The sequence below is a fragment of the Podarcis bocagei genome, assembly GCF_964188305.1.
Source record: "Podarcis bocagei genome assembly, chromosome: Z".
Taxonomy (NCBI): Eukaryota; Metazoa; Chordata; class Lepidosauria; order Squamata; family Lacertidae; genus Podarcis; species Podarcis bocagei.
Window position 1 is genome coordinate 26,273,218 of NC_138140.1, and position 21,277 is coordinate 26,294,494.

At 43.6% G+C, this 21,277-nt stretch overlaps 1 protein-coding gene across 1 annotated transcript in view; it reads left to right on the plus strand.

Annotated features, from left to right (window-relative positions):
• The first annotated feature begins 11,487 nt into the window (after positions 1-11,487).
• The window catches only part of LOC308578784 (neuronal migration protein doublecortin-like), an 87,246-nt gene continuing 77,456 nt past the window's right edge, over positions 11,488-21,277 (plus strand). The window contains exons 1-2 of the mRNA XM_081179350.1: positions 11,488-11,620; positions 13,241-13,631. Of these exons, the coding sequence (XP_081035476.1) occupies positions 13,268-13,631 (364 nt within the window). The 5' untranslated portion in view covers positions 11,488-11,620; positions 13,241-13,267. The remainder of the gene's footprint in view (positions 11,621-13,240; positions 13,632-21,277) is intronic.

The following is a 21,277-nucleotide window of genomic DNA, read 5'->3' on the forward strand; positions in this document are numbered from 1 at the left end:
CCACTGTATTAGGTATTTTTATCTTGTATTTTTATGTTGTGAACCGCCCTGAGTTCTACAAATGAAGGGCACTATACAAAATTAATAAATAAGAATAATTATAATCCTGAAAATATCAACATATTATTTTTTTATTTTGTATAAAGCTCCATGTTTTTAGCTCTTATGGTTGCAAGAATGAGCTTGATAGTGATAGAACTGAATGAAGACACACCTCTTCCAGCAGACTTTAACATGAGGGGAATTATGACCGTAATAATTTATGAACAGTTTCCTCCTCCTCCTGCTTTTATGAGAAGTTGTCTGCGGCCTTTTGATGAAGGGTGGCACACACATCTCATAAATAAATAATGCAAACTGAATTTCTCCCCCATTACTAGCATTTTCCCCATAACACTTAGCATAAATCTTAATTTATGCATAATGAAGGACAAATTGTCAATCACACACTGGTGTTGTCCACACATTATCTGGTTTAACGCCACCATTTGGGAGCTGCTCTGATGACTTGAGTTTGTTTTCTCTGAAAGTGTATGATAAATCCCATCCAGTCAGGTATGATGTAGTGAACAGGAGAATGCCATGAAAGCATGAAGTCAATTGGATTTGGTAGCCATTGCGACTCAAGTTTCATTTCTCTAAAAGGGTAATGATACATAATTTATATCCCATCTCAAGGTCATGTTCATGGTTCTCTGCCCCCACCTTATTTCACAACAGCCCCGTGAGATGGTGACTGGTCACCCAGTGACTTTCACGTCTGAGGGGATTTGAACCATGGTCTCCCAGATCCTTGTTCAACACTCTAACCAATACACAACATGCACATCTCTGTGTAAGATGCAACACTGTGTGTACGATGTATACTGCTTGATAAATACATAGTAGTGTACAATTTCCCTGAAGAGATCCTTTCAGTTTTTCTTTGCCCAAGGCCACCTGGCATGTTTATTAAGGTGAAAGTTGATTTCAGTCTTCACATAATCACCCCCAAGCAGTTCTGTGTTTAACCAGGAGGTCACCTTCTTCGCTCAGTTTTGTGGTATCTCTCCTTCCCACCCCTGCCATTCATCATCACATGTACTATCACCAGTGGACTAACACAGACCAAGTAATACCAACTACTCACATCTCAATCATCCTTTGCATATCTGAAAATGTGTATCAAGTAGTTCAGGTGTCTTCCACCTTTTCAGGCCCAGGACCCACTTTTAACCCAAAAATGCATATGTGGACCCATTTCTTAATGGGTTACCATGTATTTGCAGGGTGTTAGCACTCCTGTTGCATCTTGTTGAAGCCCAGTGATGTAGCTCATTCAGTCATTACTTTTTTTTTACTGATGAGGTCCATTGCTAGGACTTGGCCACTTAACTTGGCTGGGGCCACGGGGGAAAGCTAAGCTGACCCAGGGTGGCTGGAAGGTGTCACCCTTTGTTTCCACAGTTGAATCAAAGCCAGCCGTGGACATAAAGAACAGGCCAAGAGAAGTGGGAACAGTAGAAGGACTTGGTAGAGGTGTGTAAGGGATGTGAGGGCGATCTGGCTGCGACATCTGTCACCCCATTGATCACCAGGGTTGATTCGGCTAATCTGGCTGGCTAGGCGGGTGTCCCCTCTCTCCCTTCCTTCTCCATGTGTGTCCCTCCCGAAGCTGCACACTCAGTGGAAGAGGAAGACCATCCCAGGTAGGAGTGTACCATTCTTTGGTAAAGGGTATATGATAGCTGCACTCCCCTGCTAGAACCTCCAAACAAGCTCATGGTAGAGATGTATAAGGTCATGCTTGGTGTGGAGAAAGTGGATATAGAGAAGTTTTTCTGCCTCTCTCTCATACTAGAACCCAAGACAATCCAACAGAAGATTCAGGACAGCAGGGGAGAATGCTTTTGTGCTTGAATCCTGCTTGAATTCCATGGGCACCTGGTTGATCTCTGTGAGAGCAGGATGGTGGACTAGGTGGGCCACTGGCTTGATCCAGCAGGCTCTTATGTTCTTATGTAAAATGTTTTCCGCAACATTGGGGAATTCCCTACTCACTCCTGAACCCAATCCAAAGTGCAGCTGTAAATGCTACACCCCTCATGAAGCCATTAGGAGTACAACAGGGACTGGTCCCTCCAGCGAGCCCCCCTGCACATCAGTCCATCTCTCCCATTGCTTAATTACCTTTGTTGATGTTCTGCTGGCAGCAGAAGGAAGATCTGTCTCTCCGTTTTTTTGGTTTTTTTACTCTCTTGAGTTGCACTTGGGAAGGGAAAGCATTTGCCATTGCTCCTGGCCCCTGATATGTAGCCACGGAAGTGTGTGAGACACCAGCACATGTGTGTAGTGGGAGGTTTGGGAGGGATACCTTCCTCCTTCCCTTTATTCCCATACTGCCATAGCAGAAACAAAGGTAAATGAAAGAGGTCTGGAGGTCATGGAGTAGGTAGGCAGGCATGCAGATAGAGTTGAATAAATTCTCTATTGTGGAATAAAATTTGAGCAGGAGAAGAAAAATCACAGACCTTTAAAATTAACCCAATTCATATTTCTGAAACTGGGAATATGAATGGTGGCACCATGCCACTGGCAGCACCAGAAGCCTACCTGCAGCCATTGAGAAAATGGATCGCCTCCAGCACCTTCAAGTGATAATTTCTAAATGAACCATTGTGGGCTAAGGTGGACCCACGTTTTCAGTTTGGCTTTCTTGTTCTGTGTGAAATTTACTTTTCCTGTATTACGTGTGTGTGTATGTGTGTATATATATATATATATATATATATATATATATATATATATATGAAACCAATATTATAAGAGGGGGATAGCTAACTTGGTGTCCTCCATATGGAGTATGGATCTTCCCATGGAACCTATTCTAGAGATATAAGGGTTACTACAGAGAAGACCCTTCCCCTGGCACTGCTGGGGAAAAGCAATCTAGGATGCTGAGTGCACTTGCCCCTGGAGAACTGACTTCACCACCCACATAGTGCAAGAGAGTGTGGGTAGAGACAAATGATGAGGATAGGATTCCCCCAAGGAGGGTGTGGCTTGGAGGAGCGAATCAGCAATATTTATATATTTCATTTATTATTTTTATTTAGACAATTCCTATTTCACTTAATGTACAGATGTCTTTAACTAAACCAACAACAAAAGTTACGGAAATGCACAGCAAAACCTTTAATACAAGTTACTGATATCAGTTCCTTCTCATTCTGACACACCTCCTTACTCCACCCTTTTGGCTCTCACACAGGGCCCAAACAAGCTCACAAATCAACCCCAAAACCTCACAACCAAGAGGGTTTCTGGAATCTGCTTACATCACCATACTACTTGACTTTGTGAGCAGCCACTAAGACTGATGAAGCTTGAGCTGTGAACCAGGATGGACTTGTCCTAAACCAGGGGTAGCCAATGTAGTGCCCTTCACATCCAATGGACTACAACATCCATTGGTCATGCTGCTAGGGTTTATGAGAGTCCTTGTCCAGAACACGTGGAGCACATCAGGTTAGCTGTTCTTGCTGCAATTGAGTATGAGAAAGGAAAACATTGAAATAATTCCTATCATAATCACATATATCAAAAGTCCTATTGATTCCGACTCAGATTTGAATGACAGCTAAAACTTCCATTACCCCCGTCCAAGGTATAATCCTGCTCCAATAACCTATGAATGGAATCCATTGTTTTGACAAAGTCTCAGATGAATAGCTCTCAACTTCCTATACATGTTAGAAATAAGCCTGTTTACGCATCAGCATAGTTTTTGAATTCTTACATTTCCAAGTTTCCATTCACGCCAGATGTTCTTGTTTCTAGTAGTTAGCTAGCGATGTCCTATGTCCTACAACAAATTAGCCATTAGCTATCTGTGTTCTGCAGCAACACAGTGATTTGAATATACAAATGAAATAACTGGGCACCATCTCACAGTTAATATGAGGTGATAAAATATCCTCATAATATTTTTGAGCAGCTGGAAATTTCTTGGACCACAGTCTAAAGACTCAGTTCATTTTTTTTATAACATGCCAACATGAATGTTGTTGCTCTATAGCTCCCATCAGCTCAGACAGCATGGCTATGGCCAGGGGTTACGGAACATATAGTCTAGCAGCATCTAGTGGCACCATATTGGCTGTCCTGGTTTATATGACCAATATAGACCATTTATGTTCTACATTTTCTGGAATGTAATGGGTATACAGAATAATATATACAGCCTCTGGCTTCTTCAGCAGCCTGCCTCATTGCTGCCTCTTGGCCCTCTCCTCTGCAGCCTCCTCTTCTGCCTCTGGTTCTGGACTGCTCTCTGCTCCAGCTTCTTCCTGCTCACTAAACCCTGTTACCTTTTCAGCTTCTGACATCTTCTGCTTCCTCGTCCCCCTCTGACCACTCATCCCACCACCAACTCCTTGGCTCTGAGCTTTCTTCCCTTGGTGGTTGCCAGCTGGTGCCTCCCACCACTCTTGCATCCAGCCAGTCCATAGCAATATATCTGATCCATTTACTGCATGTTTGTTTTCTGATCTCTGGTCATTCCTGGTCCAGATGGAGGACCAGGTGAAGTCACTGCTATTCAAGGCTCATGTGTGAATGCACTCTAATTGCCTGTGCCCCAGAGCATCCTTATTCAACTGTGGGTCTCCAGAGGCTGTTGGATTAACAATGCTTATCACCCCTGGCTATTGGCTAAACTGTTTGAGGATTATGGGGATTGTAGTTCAACAATATCTGGGGGCACAGTGTTGAAGAACTTTGCTGCAGAACCCCTCAAGTAGAAACTAGGAGTTGTATTCAGCTACTCAGAGTAATAATAATAATAATAATAATAATTTATTATTTGTACCCCGCCCATCTGGCTGGGTTTCCCCAGACACTCTGGGCGGCTTCCATAGAAACCAAAAAACACTAAAATATCATACATTAAACTAAAATATCATACATTAAGTAGACCAGTGGGTAGGCTGGCCCTGCCTTTGGCATTCATACGGCACTTTTGAATGCTAACACTTTGTACAGTTTACAGTTTGCGCAATTTATTTTAGTAAATCAAATCTAGCAAGATCTAATGTTAGTTAGAACACACTCATTGAAGTAAATGTTGATTTCAATGGCTATACTCTGTGTATGACTAATGTTGGATCTCATCCATCAGCTCCATAATTCAGACATAAAGTTATGTCTAGAAGGCAGGACATTGTCAATGGCCACCTAGAGACTTTGTGGATGTGGTGCAGTGAGATTCAAACCAGGAGTTTCCATGATGGCTGCTTGTAACCATATTTTCTTTCATCGCCCTTTTCCAAACAAAGGAGTGGGGGTGGGGGAGAAGGAAATCTCAAGGAACAGGGCAGCTATATATATTTAGCCAGATTAAATTGCTCAGGGTAAACATTGACTCTCTGCTACTGCTTGGCGGACAGAGCGTTTCCTTCATTTAGGCCAAGTAATTGGATTCAAGGAACTAAATTTAACCTACCTTTTTATCTAAATGAATTTATTGATGGGAGGGAAATGGCTGCAATTCCAGTGCCTCAGTCACTGGCCATGCCTGAAGTCATTAAGCAATGAGGGCTTCACAAAACCGCCTTTTCCCTCTGCCCAGCGAAAAGTGATGTAATCAGGGACAGCAACATCACTGAGGCCCATTAGTGTCTCAACAAGCATCAGATTATCTTATGTGAGGCTCCAACAAGGCACTAGCTGGGTTCACCCTGGTGGCCCCAGGGCTGACTCTGACTCTGATATTTGACTCTAGAAAAAAAATGCATTTGCAGCCCCCTTAACTGAGAAAATCATGGGAGTAAAGTAACAACAATTGTGAAAGTTATTTTCATGGGGAAATCATGAGGGAATCATGGGGGAACAGAAACACATACATGCAGAAAGTGTTGGGGAGTAGCGATGTTGTCCAATGCAATGTTGTAGTGCCATACCACCTCCACTGGTGTAAATGAAAATTAGCATGGCATGACAGTTTCTCGGCCCCAAAGCCACAGTTCTGTAACAAAGCAAAACTATTACAGTGGTACGTTGCTTCCACTGGCGGAGGAAGAGGAGTGCGGGGGGAGCGCACCACCCCCAGCAGCACGATCCTGGTGGGGTGCCATCACTGCTGCCCCCCTGCTAGCACTGGGCGCCACACCCCCACAGGCGATGTGCCATGCCCCTAGGATGCGCACCATGCCCCTGCGGCCAGTGCCCCCGCCCCCAGGATGCGCACCAGCCCCGCCTCTGCCTGCTCTCTGCCCCCTGGTGCCAGAGCATGAAGCTCTGCCACTGCTTGCTTCTCAACCGCCTTGGTTCTCAAACGCTGAAAACCCTGTAAAAGACAGGTCGGAGTCCTGACTGGTTACTCACGAGCAACCACCATTGCCATCTGACAATTAAGAAATGAGTAGACTAACTTATGGGAGGCAGGTCACTGGCTGCTACAACAGCAGGGCTGAGGAACCTGCTGGCTTCCAGTTGCTTTTGGGTGCCAGCTCCCATCAGCCTCAATGAGCATGGCCAGTGGTCAAGGATGATGGGTAATGTAGTACAGTAATAGCTGGATGGATTTCACATTCAGAGGTAGTATGCCTCTGAACACCAATTACTGGGCAGCAGCCATATCTTCAGGAGCACTTGACTTCATTATGCACATTATTTATTTAATATTAGTTGCAGTATTTTTATAGGTTTATTGAAACAGATTATGCTTGGATGTTGCTCTTGGCACTGAAAGCCATGTAATACACAAGGAGACCAATGAATGCTGCCAGCACCTCAGTGGAGACCCATGGTCCGCTCCAGGCACCTCGATGATCCACATCGACCGAAAAGAGGGGCTTTTCCTCGTCGCATCTCACTGGTCGCGATGGCGGGCGCCGGGCTGAGGCTGCTTTGTCTGGCTGCGGCTGTGGCGCTGCTGGTGCTGAGCGGGGTGCGAGCTGAAACCTGTACAGACCCAGTCATCTCTCCATCCTACTACACTACCTCAGATGCTGTTGCAGTAATTTTATATCCACAGCATTTATAGACCACTTTTCAGGTGGACCTCACAAAGTGGTTTACATAAGATTATTACAACAACGGGTATAATTTCAGGTTTTTTTTAAAAAAAATAATAAGTTGCAATAGAATGGAAAGGATAACATGTTTGTTTAGAACAAAAGCTGATATTGCTTCTGCTTCTTCTCCTCTCCCCCAGGGCCACTGCTCTCATTAGGCCAACTGGGCAGCAGCCTAGGATGCAGACCTTTGAGGAGCACAGTTTTATACAGATTAGTTTTTCTTTTACAGTATCTTATAAATTTCCAATAATATTTTACTTTTATTATTATATTTTATATTAATGCTTTGAAACCACAGAGATACCATTTTGGTATGTGATGCTTTAATAAAGGTCTTTGATGACACAAGCCTAAAAGGTTTAGCTGGGAATACTTCCCAAACTGAAGCTAAGGCCCTTTGCTGATGAAATTTGTAAGTTCAAGTTTGTGGTATCCCTTGTTATATGGTACAACCTCCCTTTGGAAGTCAATCTTACAAGCAAGCTACTACAGAATAAGGAAACTGATTTATATTCAGCTACAAGCCAATTGGAAGTGACCAATTGGAAGTGACCTTGTGGGCTGCAGGTGTGTTGGGGGTTTTGATAGATGCTACTGCAAAGGAGCTCGAAATTCTATCAGACTTTGGGACAGAACAAGTTAGAAAACAGAGAAAGAAACAGCAGTTTGAGAATGAGGCCCAAGAAGACGCACCACAAGCTCCAAAGCCACAATTCGATATAAGTTTCTACGATGCTGTCTTAGTCATGGGCCATACAATCTGTTCAAGAGAGAGTCCAACAGCTACAATGTAATTTGGCTCCTGCATGATATATAGAGTATCAACAACAACAAATCTACTGAATATATACAGTACTTAAGGCCTGCAAGAATTTAGGAAAACCATTGATGCACAGTGGGAAATAGGATATTGATGCTGAACATCTGTGCTGTGAAGTTACAGCAATAGCTTGAAGACTGACATAGTCTCTGCTACCACAAGGAAAATTTCTCCTCATGCTACAGGAACCCTGCAACATGCAGGGGTTAACGTTCTGGGGAACAAAATCATGTATTGTCAAAACAGATTGGCTGCAATGGTGGATGGGATTGCCAAAGTCTTTCCCCCTTGATGCCCCTCCAATGCCCCCTTTTTACTTCTTCTTCTTTTTTAACTTTCCCCCCCAAGCACGGAAAGCTGAATGCACACAAGCTAAATGCATGTAGGTTGTGAGCTTACGGTTCAACAAAAACTCATGTATAATTTGCCTAATGTTTCTGTTCCTCTAAGGATCTTTCTCACACTTCCAGTGTCAGTGACAAGTATTGAATACAGTTTCTCAGAACTCAAACTTATAGAAACTCACATATGCTCAACTGTGTAGTAAAAGAGACTTGCTGGCTTGGCAAATATATTAGGGTTGCCATATTTCAAAAAGTGAAGCAATCCGGACACAAAATCTACACTTCGGACGTGCCATACATCCACCCAGATGCTGTTTAGGAGGGCTGAATACCAGCTATGTCCCGGAAATTCTAGATGTATGGCAACCCTAAACAATATCAATTGAACATGCCAGAGCATCAGCACTTGGCTTGAAGGAATTGGTGACCAAATTTCCAAAGAAAAAGGCATGCAAATTGCAATTCTGGTGTGTCTGAAATTGAAACTTTTAAGAGCCTTGAATAATTAACAAGATGATTAAAAGTGATTTGTGTGCTAAAACATTTTCTTTTGTATTCGAGAAAGATAATCCAAGATTGTTTAATTATGTATACTTGGAATTGAAATTTAGACATCTGTTTTTGAAAATTGAAGTTAGCATTTTGGGGGTGGGGTACAAGTAGTTAGCATCGCCTGGTCAGCTGTGCCTGTGACCATTCAGAAGCAAGCAAGGTGACATCATTCACACTTGTAAACAGGGCCTGTCTTGATAGACATTAAGGGGAGGCAGCAAAGGTGGATTTAGGGGTGTCCCCACCCCAGTTCAGTTGCACTGAGAGGTTGCACCGCAGGGGATACCACAACTATTATTTAGGCTGAAGCAACAGAGGTTGGGGGCACCGCATAGGCACTGTTGAAATTGAGACCTCAAGGTCCACCACTGGAGGTGGGTCCACAATGAAGGCTGGAGCCAATTGAAAGTACACTGGACTGCCCATAGAATAGCCCAGCCTCTTTTCCCCAGATGCATTTGCAATTCCTATTCGCTCCCATGTACCCAAACAAAGACATGGTATGGGGGTTCCTGAACAGCTGTTGGGACTGAGTAACCATTTCCCTCCCACTTCAGCACACCGTTGGGCAAGACACTTGTGGTTTTTCTGCCTGCAACAGACAGTGTATGGGGTACAGGTTTATTTCTTCAGAGATTTGCAATTAATTCAGTGCAATTAGTAGGTCACAAGTGGATTTGCCAGATCATGTAAAACATGATGTAAAAGTAAGGAATTTGGTTGTTCTTATTATTATTTTATTATTCCTGTATTGCAGGCTGTTGGACCAGATGATGAGTAGGCAAACTAAGGCCCGGGGGGCCGGATCCAGCCCAATCACCTTCTAAATCCAGATGGTCCAGGAATCAGCGTGTTTTTACATGAGTAGAATGTGTGCTTTTATTTGTGGGGCATAGGAATTCATCCATTTATTTTTTTTCAAAATATAGTCCAGCCCCCCCCCCACAAGGTCTCATGGAAAGTGGACCGGCCCCCTGCTGAAAAAGTTTGCTGACCCCTGGACCCTGGAGTTGTAGGGGCCCTTACAACTGGACCCCTGGAGTTGTAGGGGTCCTTACAACTCTACAATTTTATGAATCTATTATTCTAGCCCATGTTTTAAGGTATATACTCAAAGCAGACTTCAAGAAATCAGTACAGCAGCTGCCCCAACCTGTTGCCCTTCAGATGTTTTGGACTACATCCCCCATCAGCTCCAGCCAGCATGGTGGTGCTGGTTGAGGCTGAGGCTACAGTGCAACATTAAAATTTAGGATGACAGTAAAAAACTAAACATCAAAAACAATAAAATAACAGGAGGAACTAAAGCGGTTATTAAATAAAACAAGCATAAATCTGGCTGAATCCAGGTCTTCTTGAATGTTTCCCCAAAGTTTAACATGTGAATTTCCCTGAAGAGGCCATTCCAGAGATACAGAGGCTACCACAGAGAAGGCCCTGTTCTTGGAACTCAATGCTGGACATGAAGGCCTGGAGCAGGGCAGGTGGAAGCAGTGAATGGAGGACTTACCTTAGCAACCATGCAATGCCACAGGGTCTAAGTCATGAGTAGGCAAACTAAGGCTCGGGGTACAGATCTGGCCTAATCACCTTCTAAATCCGGTCTGCAGACGGTCCAGGAATCAGCATGTTTTTACATGAGTAGAATGTGTGATTTTATTTAAAATGCATCTCTGGGTTATTTGTGGGGCATAGGAATTCACTCATTCTCCCCCCTTCAAAATATAGTCTGGCCCCCCACATGGTCTGAGGGATAGTGGACTGGCCCCCTGCTGAAAAAGTTTGCTGACCTCTGGTCTAAGTGGAAGTAAGTAAGGAGGGCAAGCTTATCTCAATGAGGTGTGGCTTAGAGGAGCTGATAGTAAGGGATTGAACTCAGAAACAGGGATGGGTTGTCCTAAAACAGGGGTCGTCAATATTGGTACCCTTCAGAAATTGTGGACTCCCACACCAATCATTCCTGACTATTGGCTATGCTCGCTAAAGCTGATGGGAGTCACAGTCTAATATCACTAGATTGGGCACCCTGTTGGCTGCTATGCCTGCTCTAAAAGGTGCTGCTGTTGGCAGGTGCCTAAGGCATGCCTTTGCAACCTAAATAGTTACCCGTACTGTGGGCTTGGGGCTGCTTTTAATCAGGGGAGGCCATCCCATTGCAGATCTATTGTTTATAATGGATGAAGTTGTGGTCTTTAAAAATCAGTCCAACAAAGTGCCTCCTTGTTCCCAGCCTTGTGGGCAGATTCTGTTCATGAGTGTGGCTGGGGAGTGTCAGCTTATGCCATCATTTGCTCACAACCTCCCCCTCCTAGTCCACAAGGCATGTGTGATTTTCAACAGGAATCAGAAATTCAGCTTACAAGACTTAACACCTTCATTGCATCTGCAGATTCGTAGCACTGTGGCATAAATCAAATGTTGGCTGATTCCAGCTGGGTCTGGAAGGTCATTAGGACAAGTAGAGACAATGGGAGGTTTGCCTTGGAACATAGTGAACAATGCAGTCAAGATGTAGCTCACTCAGCCCTCTTCATCTGCTTAAGGAAATGAAATCTGGAATCATGCTCTCTTTCCTCTGTTAAGTTTGGAGAGGGAGAATTTTAGAGAGTCAATCCATCATGAGCAGCAAGCCCACTGACACAAAAATACTTTGCAGAAGGGGGCTGTGTGTGTGTGTGTGTGTGTGTGTGTGTGTGTGTGTGTGTGTGTGTGACTCAAGGCACTAGGACCTAGGAGGAGTCCTAGCCAAACTGGCAGGAATTTCTTGCTTGGAGCTCAGACAACAAAGACAGAGTGTGGCTGGGTTTCTCTCTCTTAGCATCTCCACCCTGCGAGCTGAAAAACCGGTGAGTAGAGCTTACGCTTTCCCAGGCAGAAAGTAACAGATGCCAGATGCACAAGAGAGGGAGAAAGAAAGACCTCGCATTGCAAGTGAACAATGCCTCCCAACAAAAATCTCTTGACTGCAAAAGTTGTGCTGAGATTGCATTGTTTTCAGAACATCGTTTCTAGACCTGTGAGAGTCTTTAAGTGCTGGCAGGGGGAAGCATTTTCTTAAACTTGGAGAAAGGAAGATAGGCTAGTGGGAATGGAAACTCCTTTTGCTACCCAACAGTGACAATAGGGTCAGAGACAGGTCACTGGCACGGAAGAGAATGAATGAAGGGACAGGGCTTGGCTAGCCGGATGAGAGGCAGAAGGAAAGCAACAGATTTTTCCAGGATTTGTACCTGATTGCTGAGTCTAGGGCTTTAATCCCATTTCTGTTGTGTGAATCTGTGATGAGAAGATGTGAGCTGCATGTTAATAGCCCTGCATAGCCAAATGGTAGCGGTATAAGGTTTCCAGTCACCCAGAGCTTTCTTTCTGGTTTGGAGTTTTCCATTGCAAGAGGATACACTCTCTTGTGTCTTAGTTCATGCTCGGGATTATTTCTGTCATTCCTCCGCCCGCCCCCCTCTCCGCTCCGCTGCAGAAATTCAATTGACTCTCTTGTCCGCTCCCTCTTCCTATAGTAGTACTACGCCGCAGCCTCTGAACAATGAAAGGTGCGCTTGTAGTGGTGTGATGCACATACCTTCAGCAATTAAAAAATGCTTCATTAAGAGGGAAGGCGTGTGGGGGAGGGGATAAAAAACCCCTCTTCCTGATTAGATGATGCAGCAGATTAACTGTGCAGGGGGAAATCTTGCAATTTAACATAAACTTATTCCAATGCCATTTGAATGTCAGGGATTCCCACCCACTGCCTCCCAGATTCTAATATCTGAAACTGATAGCTAGATCAGAGGAGGTCTATGAAGGACTGGTCACAAAGAAGTCTGGATCCTAGCTAGATGTCTTCCTGGTCTATCAGCCATTTCAATTTATAGTCCCCCATTTGACATAGCCCTGTGATTCAGCTTGTCACCCCATCTGTGAATGGGCATGTTGAAAACCATGCAAGTGAAGCTGGTGGTTCAGTCTTTGGGATGCTTAATCCCTCAGGGTTGCTTAGTCTGTCACTTCCTTGTATCCACCTACCAGCCGAAGTTCTTTTTTCTGCCTTCAGTCTGCAGCCCCAACTACACTGCAGTGAACTTCTGTTCACTGGTCTTTAGTAGTTTGTGGATGGCTTGCATTCTGAAATGGCAACCCTGGACATTTCTGTCCCAGTCTCACCTACTAAGCCAGATATAGCAAGGGATCCTTAGAATCCCTGGGGCCAACTCCATGCAATTGGTTGCCTATTACTAAGTCTGCTCCATTGTATTGCCTAGAGTACACCCACCCTTCCCGGCACTTGAACCACACCCCCACATACAAGGAAGAAACCTTCTATGGTGTTACTCCAGGGGAAGTAAAACATAAGAGCAAAAGTGTGGGTTTCTTTCCACATCCAGGACCACCAATTGCCAGTTATTGGGTTGACTCACTTAATTCCTCCCTTTGCATCTTTCCCTTCTCCTGTTCCTCCTCTGCCTCAGCTTCACACCTCTAGGGCTCACCGAGCTATGGAACTTGATTTTGGACACTTTGACGAAAGAGATAAGGCGTCCAGAAACATGCGAGGCTCCCGTATGAATGGCCTGCCTAGCCCCACTCACAGTGCCCACTGTAGCTTCTACCGGACCAGGACCTTGCAAGCGCTGAGCAATGAGAAGAAAGCCAAGAAGGTGCGCTTCTACCGCAACGGGGACCGCTACTTCAAGGGGATTGTGTACGCTGTTTCCGGAGACCGCTTCCGAAGCTTTGACGCCTTGCTTGCTGACCTGACTCGGTCTCTGTCTGATAACATTAACCTGCCTCAGGGAGTTCGCTACATTTACACCATTGATGGCACCAGAAAGATTGGGAGCATGGATGAGCTGGAAGAAGGTAATTAGTAGGAAACAATGCTTGCTTGCTGGTGCAGGGAGGGCATGGGTGTGTGGAAGAGGCATGATCAGCTTAGAAAGCAACGCATAGGAGTCCCACTACTTTAGCCCTCATTAGAGGAGCATGGGTCATGATCCAGTATATGAATGGCAAGGGCCTGGTTCACAGGATTGTTAAAAGAAGCAGCATTTAATCCATGGGTTCTTTTTCATGAATGGCAATATAATTCATTCAGAACCTTGGGTATGGATCCTATGAAGCTGCCTTTATACCAGACTGTTGATCATCTGGCCCAATATCTGATGGGTGGTAGCTTTCCATGGTCTCAGGTGGATGTCTCCCTTCAGCCCCCCTTCCTGAGACCACTTCACAGAAGACTGGACACACATGCAAATCATGTGCTCAGTTCCTACAGGGACTGAGAAGAAAAACAGTGCCTATTAAAAGGAGCAGGAAGTTCTCCACTGGTTGTTTAATAAGGACTTTTCTCCCCATCATTTAAATGATGTTCTGGGCAGGGGGGTCCTCAATGCACAGTGTATTTGCATGATTTCTGTACAAATTGTGGGCATGTTTCTGTACTATGTCTGTGCTTGGGTGTGCTTGCATGTATATGCATTTGAAGTCGAGTTCATTTGGGGAAGGAGGGGGAAATGTGCCAGGTATTCAAATATGTACATAACAATTTGTATGTTGGTTTTGTCTTTTGTGGCTTTTGGGTATTATGTTCAGTCTGTCCATAGGGATGTCCTTCTGTGGGTCATTAGTGAGGTTGCCTGAGGGTGGTATGTGTACAGGGCAACTACCATCATATGGAGGGGCATTAAGGACCATGTATGTGTTTAGAGCATGTGTGCACATAAGTAGTCATACCCAGTATATTTGCAGGATGCATGTTCTTGGGCTGGAAATATTACTAGAAAGCATGGTGTTTGTGTTATGCCATTTGGAATTATGTCTGTCTGTGTGTTGATTTGGAGTGGAAAGGAGAAGGCTGTTCTGAGTATTCCCTCAGGACCATGTCTGCAATATCACTCTCCGTGCCGCCTTGTACCCAATGCATCAGTGCTTCTGCTTTGTATTAAAGGGGGTGTGCCCAGGATTTCTGTAGGAGCGAGTGTGAATAAGAATGTGTATCCATGTGGTTGGAGGATTTGTGGAAAGTACTATTCCACATGGGTGTGTCTGGGTGAAGCTGTGTCTCGGTAGGGTGTATGTGAACAATTTGCACTATGTTCTGCAAGGTATATGCATGCATTTATGTTCTGCAAGGTATATACATGCATTTATGTAGCCATACATAGTTGTGCGGAGCATACAGGCATAGTTGTGCGGAGTCGCCGGTCTGTAAATGTGACTCAGTGTCTGCAGCATGCAAAGTCACCAACTCCAAATGCCCAAACCTCACATTGTGAGTCATGCAAAAAACCCAAAGTAGATTGCCTTAAAACTTGTAAGATCATTTAAGATGATTTAATAAAGCACATTGCTGATGTGATCTTTAGTTTATCATTTGTGCTAAAGGATGCTTTTTTATTGCTCCTCATTACTGCAACAATTTTTTTAAAAAATGTTTTATAATACAAGTTGAGCTTTCTCATGCTTCCAGTACCTGTGGCTTTACAAAACGTTTTTTCATGTGGGGTGGGGGGAACAAGGTTGGAGGGGGTGAAAACCACAGGATTTGCCATCCATGTGCATCAGTGTGACTGCAGGGTGTGTCCCTTTGTTTGGGGCGACTGTGTTCAGTGTCTCTGTAAGGTGCATCTGTGGCAGCTCAGAAGGGAAGCTACATGGAGATGCCCCGGGGGAAGGTGTGTCTGCTGAAGTGAGAGAGGTGTAGCAGATGTGGGTGTGGATCTGTCAATGGGGGCAGTTGGAGTATGAAAGGGGGCGGAGGAGGAATGTTTGCAGTGCTATGCCTGTTAAAAGGAGGCAGGAATGGATAGAGAGATGGACTAAAAGAGGGAATTCAGGCATGGTGATGCAGCAGAGTCTGGCATGTCTAATATTTCTCACAGCGTTCCATGGCGAGTTTGGAGATTCCTGCAGAGAGTCATATTTTGTGATAAAGTGAGGAGTCATCCTTTTTTAAAAAAAAGATCGCCACTCTCCACGGTATATCTGAGAGGCAAATGAAAGGTTTTTTCCTAGTATGTATATCTAAATAAGCATCTTTAAAAGCCTTGATTGTATGGTACCAGTCCTTTCTAAAGGTGGAGATTCTGGATATCCGTGTCTACAGCTGCTACCTTTTTTGTTTGTCAAGGTGGATGCACAAATAGATTTCTGCTCATTGTGTGCCTGGAGATGCAAAGGTTAAATGTTGCTTCTCATCCCTCTCAGGCAACATTTCCATGTTGCTTCTCATCCCTCTCAGGCAACATTTCCATGTACTCTTAAGTTGCAGAGGTACTCTGCCACTTGTCTTTAAGCCAGTGAGTTGCCATCTTGAATGATGTCATCCCATGGAAATGCTGTCCCTGAAGCTAGGATTTCCAATAATGACATCATGGTGTCAGCAATCAACCAGGCCTGCTTTGTTACCATTTTGCCATGGGCAGGAAACTGATGTGCATTGAACATGAAGGGGGCAACATCCAGTTGCGGTGGCTGCTGATGGTACTGAGCCTGCTGTAAGTCTTCATGCTTTGTTTCAGCACCTGAGTTCCATCTTTAAAGCAGAAATCCAAGTGTTTTCCCCATTCACCTTGCCTCCTGGCTTTTTGTTAACACATATGACTCCTGCTCTGCCTTCCTCTCTTAGGAAGCAACATCTTTGCACTACAGAAAAAGAAAGAAAGAGAATAAACTCAACTGTACATGTACATTTGTGTGTCTTTGAGAGGAGTGGGGATAATGAAGTTTGAAAATAGCTGGAGCAAAGCCACTGCAGTTGTTCCCCTCTATCTTTGTTACATGTGCCTTATCTGTCTTTTCTTCTCTTCCCTTCCAACTTTATGATTCTATGATTCACTTGATCCTCCCCCCCCGCCCATATTTTCTAGCGAAATCAAATTGGAATCTACTTGGGGCAGGGAGCTGATGTGTTTGCATTGCTACTCAGTAAAGTCCCATGTATACTGAAGACACTACAGTACTGAGATAATCAAAATCATAATCCTACAGCCACAAGGATTTACTACTAAAAACTCATATGGGATTTTGGGTGGGTGGAGGAGACAATATGGATTTGCTGCTAGAGTTACAATGGAACAATACCCTCAAACAAGTTCAGGATGAGTTTTTTACCCTTGTAATTATATAATTCATATTTGTCCACATGCACGAGTGCATACACACACGCAGGGGGCATTGTGGCAGAAAGGGCCACTGCATCTGGCTGGTAACCAGGAGGCTGGTGTTTTGTTTTGTTTATTTTTTAAAAATATTTTTATTAAACCATTTTAACAAAACAAGTATCAATCATTCTTTGTTTTTCTTGGCAGGTCTCGTCCTAAAATCCCTAACTAAAACACTTCTGTCTTCTTTACAAATGTCATTTTAAACATCTTTTTCAATTCATTAGATATCATCTCCCAAATTTTTTTAACTTCTCTACATTCCCACCACATATGATACAAGTTACCTTCTTTTTCTTTACATTTCCAACATATATTTGACCCAGTTTTGTACATTTTTGCCATTTGTACTGGTGTAATATACCATCTATACATCATTTTAATGTAATTTTATTTCAGAAGAGAACAATCTGTAAATTTCAAGTCCACCTTCTACAGATTTTCCCAATCCTCAAATTGTATATTGTGCCCTATATCTTGTGCCCATTTGATCAGAACTGCTTTGACCTCCTCATCTTTTGTTTCCCATTCTAGCAGAACTCTATATGCTTTCTTCAGCAGCTTCACTACTTCTTCTATAACCTCCTTTTGAAATCTGGAGGTTGTGTAGCTAAACCGGAGGCTGGTGATTTGAGCCTGCCTAGGAATGGCTGTGGGCAGGATTCCTGCATTGCAGGGGGTTGGACTAGATGACCCTCAGGATTCCTTCCAATTCTATGATTCTAATTTTTATTTCCAATTCCTGAAAAGTACTGCTTATGCAGAATACCATACTTTGGTTATGACAGGCTTGTTCATACATCACACATTTGTTTAGGCAAGCCTATACAGACATATAGATGTTGGTGTGCTTTAATCTCTTTTCCCATTAATTTTAATTATTTTGAATTGTTTTTAATTGATTTGAACTGATTTGTAATAATTTTAATATTTATTTCCAAGTGCTTAGTGGCTTTACCGCAATCAAGTGGTATATAAATTTTGTTAAATCAGTCAAATATATTACACTGGGTGTAGGTGCAAGCTAAGATTACACAGGTTTGTATGAAAGAATGATTGCATGTTGATTTGTACAGTTCAACTATTCTGAGCACAGGTCCACAAACTGTACATTTGTTGAATGTAACATGTGAACACCACTTAAATGTCTACATTTCACTTATCTTTCCTGGTATTTAAATGCAATGAGTTGTTCACACATTATATACCGTGCACAGGTACAAGCTGCCTCTCTACACATGTACAAATGTGTATTCTTGTTTATTTGTACAGTTCATCTATTGTGTAACACACAGAATGCCCATACACTTAATGTTACATGTGTAGGAATATACAATTCAAATATTTGTTGAACAGGTACATAGACTGTACACTCATTGAATGTAATGTGCAGATACCCCTATGATGTGCTTGGGAAATCTGGCAAACTGATTTGCCTCTCTTGGTTACTCCAGGCACAGGTCCAGAGGAATTCAATCCAGTCCCAAAACACAGCCCTTCATTAAGCACACACCCTGCTTTCTAACAGCACTTTGCCAGGATCTACTGAAATACAAAAAGCTTTGTCAAAGCCTCATAGAATTGTAGAGTTGGAAGGGACCCCAAGGGCCAACTAGTCTAACCCCCTCAAATGCAGGAACCGGAACCTCTATTACTGTTCACATGAGCAGAAAGAGGGTTAGAGCCCTGTGCTTGTGTTACCATGCGTGGAGGTGTGTCAGTAGGTGGAGCTAATATTGAGAAATGTTCGGTTCCAAATATGGCCCCCACCCCCAAAAAACAATAGTTGCTGAACAAGGTTTTGCACCTAGTGGCAAAGGATTCTATAATGAAGTTGTGGGATTTCCTGCTACAAAATATGTGATGCTGATCACTAGTTAATAATACTCTAAAAGGGATTAGATACATTAATGGAGGAGGGAAGTTTATCAGTAGCTACTTTTTAGGATAGCCCAAATCAGACTTGGGGTGTCTTGGTCCTGCTTTACAGGGGACAGTCCTCTGTTTTAGGGGTGGAGAAGCTGTTTCAGAACAAGAGCCACATTACAGAAACCTTTCAGGTGGGCAGTATATGGAGTAGGGGCTGGTCCAGAAGCAGAAGACCATTGGCTTTGGTTGAGATTACAGTTGTACCTCGGAAGTCAAATGGAATCCATTCTGTAAGTCCGTTTGACTTCCAAAAAGTTTGGAAACCAAGGCATGGCTTCTGATTGGTTGCAGGAAGCTCCTGCAGCCAATCAGAAGCTGCAGAAGCCGCGTCGGACGTTCAGTTTCCAAAGAACATTCGCAAACCAGAACACTCACTTCCAGGTTTGCGGCGTTTGGGAGCCAAAACATTTGACACGCAAGGCATTTGGGATCCAAGGTTCGACAGTACAATAATTCTATGTTCAGCACCCCAGTTGGCATCTGAGTGGGAAGAGACAGATGCCTTTACTCTGAGGGTAAGGAAATCTTTTTAGCCTGAGGATCACATTCTCTCCTGGGGAAACTTTTGGGGATCACATGGAAGTGGTGGGTGTGGCCAGAGGCAAAAGTGGGTGAAGCATCAGAGTCAACTCTATCTGAAGGTGTCCTTATTTGAAGGACTGCCTACTCCAAGTCAGGTTTAAGAATAAATATGTAGAAGCAAAGAATAGAGAACAGGAGCTTTGAAGTTACCCATCAATCATTAAAACCTGGAGAGCAGACTGAGAAAGCCTATTAGGTCACCTGATCTCAATCTCCCCTCCTATGTACTGTACTTCTGCTTAAATTATAATCACTATTTCTAAATTTACACCTGTAATTACGATTCAGCACATGCAAATTTTATGCAAACACATGTGCTTTTTCTGCCCTCTCATTTGACAGTGCAAAAATGGTCACCTTAATAGAACCTCTGAATACTCTTATGTTCTGGCCAGTTTCACAGTCATTGGTCTCCTGAGGAGTTCAGATGGAGCTTGATGGAGCAAAGTAAAGCATAATCCGTTTTCTCTAAAAGTTCTGTAAAACTGCAGTTTGAAACATAATTGACATAGCATCTAGTACGTTCAACACTTGTACTGCTAGGTAAAATCTTATGTTCTGCATGCAGACTTTGTAAAAGGTGTTATAGGACTTTTGACAGTAGGGCTACAGAATGCCCAGAATGACTAGGCCCGTTTGTCATCCTGGTGCCCTCCAGATATTCTGGACTACAACTCCAAAACACCTGGAGGGTGCTAGAATGGCATAGGTAGCTATAGAGAACTCAGTGAAATAATTCTGCTATGACTCTGGGAATGTGAATGCCAATGTTATATTTAATGCCTGAAAGGGCTGTCGGCAGCAGAGTGAGCAGCCGTGCTTCCTTGAGTTTGCTGAAGGCCAGCTAGAAATGAAAATAGACATTAATGGGCTATGATCTATGATATATTGCCAGCATTTGCACCTGATGTAGTAGTTATAGCACAATGCATTTCATTTCAGGGAGTGACTTTCTTGCTCATGGTTTGAGGCAAGGTTCATGCATCAGGAATGCTAGAAGAAAACAGGCTTCCATAAGGAAAACGAAGTCCTTTGCAGAGTAGGGTTGGCTGTCCTTGCACATTGGTTTATTAGGCTACCTTGTCCCAAACTAAATGGTTTCAAAATGCCAGTGCAATGGGCAATGGTGGAGCTGCTGCATCTCCCATCTGATTCTTCCACTTGCCCTTTTGTATCTCCTGCTTCCTGTAGACAAACCAGATCTCAGTTTCACCTCATGATGAGCAGGGTGGGAGGGTGTATGGAAGGATCATAGAATTGTAGAGTTGGAAGGGGCCCTAAAGATCATCTAGTCCAACCCCCTGCAAGGCAGGAATATGCAGTTGTCCATGAAGATGAACAAAGTGAGAAGCTTCATCTGTCTCCACCCTGTAACGTTATAAATTGTAGGCAGAATCTACAACAAGGTTGGGGAACTTTTTTTCTCCTGAAGACTGGATCCCTCAAGTGAAAGAGGTCTGTGGTCTGCTTTGCCAACTCACTGTAGAATGGGAGAAGTGGAGAAGGGGGAGGGGAGTGGATGTGCTTCAGGCGAAATGCATGGGCTTGGTTAACAGGTCTGGTGGGCTGTGATAGGTCTGTTGGCCAGAGGTTCTCTATGTTGGATCTACAGGTTGTGGTCTAGTAGCAACTGAACAGAGTCCATTCATTCATTCATTTTATGACTGACACATTTTATTACTGAAACCTTAAAAAGGACAACAGAACTAGTAAATCATACGACAATAATGCTAAACACGGTGAATAAAAAACCCAAAATCCAATAAAGCAGCCACTGGAATGGCTTTGTGGAAAATCAATGTGTAAGCAGATAGCAGAGAGGGAGGCATAAGG